The sequence below is a fragment of the Rhinolophus hipposideros genome, assembly GCF_964194185.1.
Source record: "Rhinolophus hipposideros genome assembly, chromosome: 23".
NCBI classification, from domain to species: Eukaryota; Metazoa; Chordata; class Mammalia; order Chiroptera; family Rhinolophidae; genus Rhinolophus; species Rhinolophus hipposideros.
The window spans coordinates 9683159-9693886 of record NC_138069.1 but is presented as its reverse complement, the minus strand read 5'-3'; the positions used below and the strand labels follow the sequence as shown (position 1 = coordinate 9693886).

At 35.8% G+C, this 10728-nt stretch overlaps 1 protein-coding gene across 1 annotated transcript; it reads left to right on the top strand.

Annotated features, from left to right (window-relative positions):
- Positions 1-8865: 8865 nt before the first annotated feature.
- On the top strand, positions 8866-10454 carry IL5 (interleukin 5; the record flags this gene model as incomplete). The annotated part of the gene is made up of 4 exons (XM_081035545.1): positions 8866-9003; positions 9193-9225; positions 10088-10216; positions 10325-10454. 4 exons carry the CDS (start codon positions 8866-8868, stop codon positions 10427-10429), a joined length of 405 nt encoding a protein of 134 aa, XP_080891671.1. The 3' UTR covers positions 10430-10454.
- Positions 10455-10728: the final 274 nt, after the last annotated feature.

Sequence of the window (10728 nt, the reverse complement as noted above, 5' to 3'; positions counted from 1 at the left end):
CCGGGGCACGCCGGGAAGTGGCAGGCGGGCGGTGCGCGCGCAGCTCTGGCTTCCAGGAGCAGTTCCGCCCGGGGGGTTGGGTGCTGGGACGGCTTAAGGGTGGCCGTAGATTCAGGTTCCTTGCTGGGGACCTGGATGGCACTAAAAGCCACTAACTCTAAGGGACCACAAAGGCTTGTGACGGACAGCGGTTCTCAACGTGTGATCCTGGGACTCTGGAATGGAGGGGTGGAGGGGTGTGGAATCTGCTAATGTCAAAACTGTTTTTCTAATAATACTCAGACGTTATTTGCTCTTTTCACTCCTTCGCAATTTTCCACTGAGCACATGATATGTGGTGACGCCATCGCAATGGTGACTCTTGGAATGTGTGTTTGTACATTCTTGTGCTTAAAAAATGTCAAGTTTAATTTCTACTTGAGTAAACACTGATAGTTGTAACATAAAGTCTCTTTGGAGATGTAGTGTACAGCACTGGGAATACAGTCGATAATACTGTAATAACCTTACAGTGACAGATGGGTACTAGACTTAGTGTGATGATCACATCGTAAGGTACGTAAATGGCAAATCCCTATGTTGTACACTTGCAACTGACATTGTATGCCAACTATAATTTCAAAAAGTTGTTTAAAAAGCTCTTAGGGCCCTCAGTAATTTTTAAGAATGTAGAGAGGTGTTTAAGACAAAAAGCTAAGTGCTGTTACAAAACTAAAATATGCAAATATGATGTGAAAGAAATCCACTCCTATAAGTTCTGACACAAGATAGGAATAGACACCTTTCAAGTAGACAGTTTTGGTTATGCAAGATGGATAATAAGAGATCTGCTGTATACCACAGTGTCTACAGTTAACAATATTGTATATTTAAGAATTTGCTAAGAGGGTAGATCTTAAGTGTTCTTACAAAAAAATAAAGAAGGTGGGAGGAAATATTTGGAGGTTATGGATATGCTGATGGTATTGATTGTGGTAATGGTTACACTACAGTATATTCATCTTCAAAGCATGTTGTATACACTATGTACAACTTTTTGTATGTCAAAAAAATTACTGTTCTCAAAAATGAGAATATTGCATTTTGGAAACCAACTTAATGGAGGGACGTATAGTGGAAGACATTACAAAAACAATAGTGGAAGACATTCAAATCAAAACAAAAATTTTGGATTGCTGACATAGAAAAACGTAGGAAACACACTCTCAAATTACACACTCCCAAGACAATCATTTATAGAACTTAATACCTAAACTAAAAAAATGCACACACACACATTATGATCAATTTGTATGATCTTGTTTCCTATTTCTCTGAGAAAATAAAACCAGAAGAGACATTTAAAAAAAAAAATTCACGTTAAAGGATGCAACTGGGGAAGGTCAGAGAATTGTGTCTTAATTTACCAAGCAAGAAAATACGAAAATGTCAGTTATAGTAAATGTTTTAAATTACCCATGGAACAAAACAGATTGAAATTTTACAGTAGTACCTTATGTGACTAACCAAATGTAATAGAACAATGACAAAAGATTAGAGGCCTTTTTTTTTAATTAAAAAAAGTTTGGGTTTTTTTGTTGTTTTTCACTCAATACCGGAAATTTACTAGGAGAAGCTAAAGAAATGAATGTTTAGCGTCTCTGTTTGGCTGTACTTCTCACATACAATTTTTCTCATTGGGGCTTTTATAAGGTTTCCATAGAAGACGATTCAAAATTGACTTTACTGGTAAGTTCATTATTTTCACATTTATTCTCTATGGCTGATTGAAAGGAGATTCTCATATTCTCATACTAGGACTCCAGACGTGTAAACAGTGAGGAAACTAGGACGTCTGATTTATGCTTTTGCCCAGTAGTATGGCCTTAACATAGTGAAAGCCCATTTTTCTAAAGTCAGGTTTACTGAAGCATAATTTACATACAGTAAAAATTCACCCTTTCCAGGGTATAGTTCCATGAGTTTTGACAAATGTAAATAGGTGTGTAACCACCAAGACCATTTCCCCGCCCCCCACCATTTAAATAAATATTTGGATACATACTTGGATGTCAAATAAGAAGAAAAAAGCAAATCTATACCTTATTGTACTTACCACTCTAAGTTCAAGATGGATGAATCTAGATATTTCTGAAAGCAATAAAAGAAACGCTCAGAAATGTAATTAATTACCCTCTTTCAAAGCAGAATTTTATGATTCAGAGTAACACAAGAAATTAGCAATGACTGGGACAACCAGATATTATATCTCCTCCTGTGATCTTAACATGAAGTATCCAACCAACATCAGCTCTTACGCAGTTTTGTTTTCTTTAATCAAGTTAAACTTGAAATCTAATCACACCTTTAAATCGAACTTCTAGTTCACAGGAATTAAGGATTATGCTAATAACACTACAAGAATGGAAAAGGCAAATTTGGAAGGTGGGATGTGTTACAAAACACTAGCCCAGGCTCTCCTTGTCATTCAACCAGGAACTATTATAGATTACACAAGACTTAAAAAAAAAAAGAGACTGTTGCAAATCAAAAGAGATTTGAGTTACATGTCATCCAAATGCAACACATGGTACCAGATTTGATCCTGTTTTCAACATACTGATGTGAAGGGAATTACGGGGATATATGGGGAAACTTTTTCTGAATGTGGACAGGAAATTAAATGTTAAAATAGAATTATTGTTAATTTCATTATATTAGATGTGATGATATTTTGCTGTGTAAGAAAATGATCATTTTTGAGGTGTATATGGAAGTGTTAATAATAATGTCATGCTTTCTGTAATTTAAAATACTTCCGAAAAGAAATTACAAGTTGAAGGAAAAAAATGGACATGACAAGGTAGCCCGATTCCATCACAAAAGTTTTCAACTTTGTAACAATAGGAAACTATAAAACTAAGATAACTCTACGAGGAGGGTGGAAAAGATTTGCAATAAAAATGATTAATCCCTAAAAATAAAAAGAACTAAAAAGGTAAATCGGTCAAGTTCCCAGTTCTCAGTAAACTACTACTGGAAAATGTTTGGTTTCACTTATATCTGACTTAACGGAATGGAAAATAAAACTACCATGAGACACCATCTTATACCTGTTAGTGAATGTCTTTATCCTTGTAATACTTTCTCACATAAATTCTTTTTCTGATATTGGTATTAGTAAAATACATCAGCTTTCTTTTGGTTAGTATTTGTCCAGTCTTTGATTTTCAACCTTTGAATGTTGTTTCTCATGGAGTGTATCTCTTGAAAATGGCTGAGATTATTTTTGATACAATTTGTAGTGTTTTCCTTTTAGGAGCTGAGTTTAATTTGTTTTCAATTACTGTGATTCCTGATAAATTTGGATGTATTTCTCATGTATTTTTCTGTGCTTTTTCTTTGCTTCTTTTTCGCCTTTCCTGGTTTCTTCATTGATTGAGCTTCCTTTTTCCCATGTTTTATTCTACTGGTTTTGGGAGTTATGCATTCTATTTCTGTTATTTTAGTGGTTACTCTTAAATTTTTTACATGCCCATTTTGAAGTCTAAAGTTAATATCTTTAGCATCCTTCCAAACAGTACAAGAACCTTAAAGTGCTCCAACTCTGATCACTCCTTCCATCTCCTGCATTATCATTGCTTAGTATTTTTGTTCCTCATTGTCTTGAAATCCCCTAAATAGGTCATTTTTAAAAACAGCATTATTTATTTAGGTTTACCAATACATTTATCAATCTCTTTGATTACCACTGCTTCTCACATCATACCTGCCTTCGGGGTTCATTTCACTTATTATATTAGTAAAATTATTGATCCCTCGTGCTAAAGAATCTTCAAGGAAAGAAACCTATCCCACAGTAAAAATATGAGATTTTGCTTTGAATATTTTCAGAGGAGTGATCTGGTAAAAATGTAATAAAAGCTATAAAAATGGTCACATGCTAGGGAACTACATATATTTTTTGAGAAGAGTTCTCTGAAGTGTCAACATAAGGAACGTCCAAACCTGTAGATATTTTTTATAAGAGTTTATTTGAGCTAAATTGATGACATATGTTGAGGAGCAAAATCTCAAATGGTCCCAAGGAAATATATATTTTTAAATTATACATAAAGCTTTCTAGTAGCATTGTTTACACTTGTGGAATACCAGAAACAAATCAAATGTGAAGTAAATCATGGTACATCAATTTCATCTAATAGCAGTTAACCTTTAAAATAACAAGCAGATACATGAAAGAGTATGTAAGCAAAAAATATAAACATAAATTGTATATATTCATTGATTACAATTCTGTAAAGCTATCTATGTGTTAGTAAAGATTGGAAGAAGTCATCAAAAAACTGATAGTTGCAAAGCCAAGAGGAAGAAGTTCTGTTTATTTTTCTGTAATGTTATTTATTCAATAAAAAATTATTTTAAATATGCTTGGGGATTGAAAGGATAGAGGTTAGAATAGGGGCAAGGAAAGAAAAAGATACTATCATTTTACATTTAGTCACTGTGAAAAATCTGTGGCATCATGCCCAGTTGATTGATTAGAATCAGTTCATAGAAAAGTCATTTGACCTTAAATGACTACACAGTAAAAAAACCACAGTTAACAGTCTCTAAAATCAGGTAGCCAATTTGAAAACCACTAATAGAAATACAGGTTTTAGGGTAAACGAATGGGTGTTACTCACTAATACAACTTTTTGCCACTATTCAAACTCCTTTTTCTAATTTATGTAATTACTAACAATTCTTTAAAATTCTGAATACTGGTTGCTAATTTCTGTTTGTTCTCCTAAAATAATGTGGGTTTTTTAAAAGGCCATGGTAGTTCACACTGGCTTGCTCTTTACAGCTTAGCCTCCTTAAAGCTTTGTTCTTTTTTTTTTTTTAGGAGTCCTATTAAAGTTGCTTCTATTCCTTCAGACTCCTTGAGTTTCTACAGTATTCATATTAATTTGTTCAACTAATACAATCAAATGTCTGCTTATTCATTCAATTATGTACTCAACAAACATGAATTGAGTGCCTGCAATAGGCTGGTCCTTGAGAATAAAGAGATCAATTAAATAAAATCCTTATTCTCAAGGAGCTCACAGTCTAGTGGTGAAGGAAAAAAGTCCCAAGTGCATGACATTGATGAGATACAAAGGCTCTTTAATAAGAATAGTAAAAACAATCATTAACTTTTTTCAACCTGCAACGTTATTTTTAATAAACTTTTTATTTTAAATAATTTTAGATTTGCAGAAAAGTTGCAAGAATATTCTAGAGAGTTACCCGGCACCCAGTTTCCTCTGTTGTTCACATTAGTAGGGCACATTTGTCACAACTAAGGAACCCACACTGGCACATTACTAGACTCCACAGGTTTTTTGGGGGGGAATTTCTCAGTTTTACCTACTGTCCTTTTTCTGTTCCTGGATCTCATCCAGGATACCACATTACATTTAGTCATCACGTCTCCATAGGCTCCTCTGAGTTATAACAGTTTCTAAGACTTTGCTCATTTTTGATGATCTTGACAGTTTTAAGAAGTATTGGTCAGGTATTTTGTCCTTCGATTTCAGTATGTGTAATGTTTTTCTTATGACTCGGCAGAGCTTATGGGTTTTTGGTGGGAAGACCACAGAGATAGAATGTCATTCTTATCATATCATATTAAAGATACATGCTACTCTATGACTTCACCGTTGATGTTGAACTTGATCACCTGGCTGAGGTTTGACAGATTTCTCCACTACAAAGTTACTCCTCTTATACTCCCTTTTCCATGCTGTACTCTTTAAAATGAAGTCACTGTAACCCTCACTTAAGGGAGGGTTACACTCTACTTCCTTGGAAAATTTACAGAAGTTACTTGGGATTCTTCTGCACAGGAGATTAAAACTATTAACTTCTGTTTGGAATTTCATAATGAAAAATTTCTTTCAAACACATTATTTTATGATCCTTGCTCTAAGAGAGTCTGCAATCAAGTTGGGGGATCAGACTCATAGAGGAAAAGTTAGTGACTCTGACAATATTATACGAAATATGATTTTGCACACGTATGTTCATGGCAGCATTATACAATAGTCAAAAGATGGAAGCAACCCAGTGTCCACTGATGGATGAATAAATAAACAAAATGTGGTATATTTATACAATCAAATATTACTCCACGTTAAAAAACGAAGGACATTCTGTCACATGCTACAACATGGGTGAACCTTAAAAACATTATTCTAAGTGAAGTAAGCCAGTAACAAAAAGACAAATACTGTACAAAAGTTACCTAAAGTAGTCCAATTCATAGAGGCAGTAAGTAAAAGCATGGTTACCAAAGGCAAGGGAAGGGGACAATGCGGCATTGTTTAATGGGTATATAGTTTCAGTTTTGCAAGATGAAAAGAATTCTGGAGATGAATTACACAACATGGCGAATGTACTTACCACCACTGAACAGTACACATAAAATGGTTAAGACAAATTTTATGTTATCTGTGTTTTGCCACAATTTTTTAAAAATGTAAAAATAAATGTAATTTTGAATAGGAGTTTTTAAATAACTAGCCCTTCAATAGAGACCCACAGTTGTACTGTAAATCAGAGGCTACAAAATGGCACCCTGTACACTTTTTAAAAAATATAAATTGCCAATATTTAAAAATCAGGAGATTATAAATAATAATCAAAATTGCTGGCTTCTTCAAAAAATTGGGCGATCCGGCAACATGAGCCCAGGGTGTCATATGGCAATAATCGCGTGGAACTGAGTAGCACCTTTAGACATGTCATACTTGCTGTAGTTTACTGTTGCCCCGCCACCTGTGTCGTGTTACACCTTGCTCTTTTCACTCATTTTCATAGCCAGCCAGTATGACTTTCCTGAAAACAGTGAGTACTTGATGAGTTTTCTCCTGCTTAGTGAAGGCTGGTCTAGTAGCGTCTCAGTTATCCACCACATAGATTGCCCATGCGGCCCTATAATAGAGAGGAGTTGAAAACTCAGAACTTTGCATATTTAAGGTACTAAAATAACAAGTCACTTGGCAGTTCCTCTGAAATCTTCCTCTAAGCCCGCACTTCCTCAGTGTAGCTCAAAGGAGCCAGAAGAGAACCAGAGCAACGAACACTTCCTCAGTGTAGCTCAAAGGAGCCAGAAGAGAACCTTGCAATGAGCAAGGAAATCCTCTGGGGAGGGAAGGCTCCAACCAGAACTCATCTTTAGTTCTGAGAGCACCATTTGAAGGACACCTTGATCCAAGTCTACTGGGATTCCTACCTGACTCCTGAAGTGAACCAGTATCTCTCCTGCAATCTCAAGGAAAAGGGCTTTCCAGTGTTCAAATAAAACATGTCTAACCAGGAGTCCAAACCTTCAGAAAAATAAAACCAGACATGGTACAGGAAAGCCGCCATCAAAGTCCTACACTACCTTTATCCTACCTGTGCAAAGCGGTGATTACAAGCACGTAGAAAGCATGTCTATCTCCCAGCTGCCTCTACTTCTACAGAACTCTGTCTAGCTTTGGAAAAGGGTTCTAGGTAGTAATTTGTATTTGGTACCATCTGCCCTGGATATTCAAAATAGTCCTAAAGTCAGGCTTCCTCCAACACAGAATCACTTTGGGATGCTCACTAAAACCCTCCATTCAAAGCAAATGGCTTATATCTCTATTATGTGTGCTCTGGCCCAAGAAGAAGAAAGCATGTAGATTAGAAAGGGGCCTCATTTGCTCCTTTCTGGGATTACGGGTCTGAGCCTAAGGAACACAAAGGTTGAATCCCCTGATCACACTATTTATACATGACCCATCCAGGGTGCAAAAGGACCTCCCAACCCTGTCAGACGTGAAGGAGAGGCCATGTCCGTATGTTAAGTGGCTGTGATGGATGCTTATTGGTCACTGTCCCAGCAACCATATCTCTCTTACTACGACCTAGGATCTCAAGTTACTCAGGTATGCCATTTGGGTGAGAAGAAGCCCACCTGCAGATCCAGGGAGAGCCAATCAGTATATCTCCTGGCCACCGTTCAAGGGTGAACATGTAACCACTTGGCACAAGGAGGCTGAATTCTAAGACTTTTGATTGAGCAATCAGAAAAGCACAATTTGCTTTCTCCTGCTGTTCATGAACAGGATACACATAGATCCAGGGGTTTTGACATCATCTTGGGACCACAGTGGGAGAGATGCCTGACAATGGAGTTGAGAAAGAGTCACTGAGCCAAGCAAGATATAAGGAGCTTCCATATGGGACCATTTGGTTATATGAACTAATAAATTCTCTGCTGGGTTCAACCAGTTTGGGTTTGGTTTTTGGTCACTGGCAACAGAAAGGATCCGAATCAAGACCACAGTGAACACAGGTTGACCCCTCTAAGTTTTAATGGACTCTGCTCTACTCACCATCTTTTCACTAGTATTTTCAATTCCTTTTAGGGCACATCAATCTAGCTACAACCGTGATAGAATTTAGTAGACCTGAAAAACCAAATGTTCCCTAAATTTATGTATTTTAGCCCAAAATTCTATTTAGTGGTTTACATTATACTTCTGTTTTTCATGTCCACCTTTTACAAGGAAATTCAATCTTCTGATTTTAAGAAATGCAAATGTGGGGCAATGATGCATCAACCCAAAGATTCTCTTTTTCAGTAGAAAATGCTTTTAAAGGGGAAAAAGATAGGGATTTTTATTATTAAAAGATGAAAGTAAACTTATTTTTTAAGGTACTAGGCATTGGAAACATTTGGTTTCACAACATGCCATTATTAGACATTCTCTATCTGATTGTTGAAAATTATTCATTTCCTCAAAGAGAGAGAATAAATTGGTTGGGGATATAATCTTGTGCAATGCATTTTCTCTGCCCAAGGCAAAGGCTGAACCTATCAGAGCCATGAGGATGCTTCTGAGTGTTCTAGCTCTTGGAGCTGCCCACGTTTGTGCTATTGCTGTAGAAAGCCCTATGAATAGACTGGTGGCAGAGACCTTGGCACTGATCTCCACTCATCGGACTCGGCTGATAGGCGATGGGGTAATTTTCTGTTTTGAGTCCTACAGGCATCGGTAATCGTTCATGGTGGTTGATTGTTAAAGAGCTTTTACTAATAATGAAATTGTAAGAGTTAGTAATAGATAATTGATAACCGTGTTACAATCATTTTATTAAAAGGTCTGAATACTAGAGTGCTTTAAAAATGAATGTATGTCCTTTCCTTTTCAGAACCTGATGATTCCTACTCCTGAACATAAGAATGTAAGTTAAATTATGATTCGATAAAATGATTGCATGACTAAGAAAATTGCATACTTTAAGCTATAAAGCGTTAGTTATCATTGGAACTATTTAATGTTCTGTATTTTTTTGTGAGTGTGGATGTGAATGTATGTACTTATAAATATTAGGAATAACTTTACAACAAGTAGAAGCCATTAAACAAGTGGATAAGGCCGTTTGGGGATGTTATCAGTTTCCCATCTCAAAGAGCCTGTGTCAGGCATTCTTTCCTGAAAATTCCACACTAGGAGACTAGGAGAGGTGCCTCCTAGTCTCCTTTCAGCTCTGACTACTGCTTTCCTTACTTTAGAGTATTTTTGAAAGTATTAAGAACTTAGAATTATATTTTTAGAATCATGGTCAGTAGACCTTAAAATATACAACAAATGCCCTATATTAATAGTCATTTCCACGTATTTAAATGACCATGACATATAATAGAAATGTATACGTGTGGAGTATGTCATAGTCATATTAAAATGTAAAATGTATGATTTCATTAGTCAGTCTAAATAGTATTAAATTCCAGCTAGAACTATAAAAAGAAACTGATGTGAGGTCCATCAGTAATGCAGTTACATTAGACATCCTAAACATTTTATTTTTATGTAAGTACCTAATTTATATAATTTGGAAAATTTGTCAGGAATTATATAAACCTCATCTACTTTTGGAAATTATTTCTCAATATGAGTTGATTCGCCACCTAGAAAAGGAACAAGTAAAAAACTCTTTGGAGAAGGGAACTTATGTAAATACCACAAAACAGAGTCTAACTTTTCAGACCAAATTTTAATACCTGGATTTGATTACTTATATTATTTAAATCTTCCTCATTTAGCACCAACTATGCATTGAAGAAGTTTTTCAGGGGATAGACACACTGAAGAATCAAACTGCACAAGGGGATGCCGTGGAAAAACTATTCCAAAACTTGTCTTTAATAAAAGAACACATAGACCTCCAAAAAGTAAGTTAAAAACACGTAGTGGAAACTTCCATGTATTTGTGTGGCTGTGCCTGTTTTTTATAGGAATTGACAGTTCCTACAATACTTATTGTCTGTCCTTTTTCACAGAAAAAGTGTGGAGGAGAACGTCGGAGAGTAAAAAAATTCCTCGACTACCTGCAAGTATTTCTTGGTGTAATATATACTGAGTGGACAACGGAAAGTTTAGACTAAACTGGCTCATTGTAGCCAACGATTTTGGAAGAGAAGTCTGTTTTGTTGCAATGAGAGTGAGAGGGTAGAGCCTTCACCTTCAGTGTAATTAAACTCCAGAGGCAAAGTAGCAATTATTTTAGGCTACCTCATAGGGGCAGAAAGCCTAAAAATAAAATATTTGTGATACATTTCAGATAGCAGAATCACTGAAAAATTTTCCTCCAGTTTTCTCCAGGCAAAGTAGATGTAAACTTTTATCTTATTTAACATAGCATTCTGTAAGATGTCTGTTAACTTAATATTATTTATGAAATGGT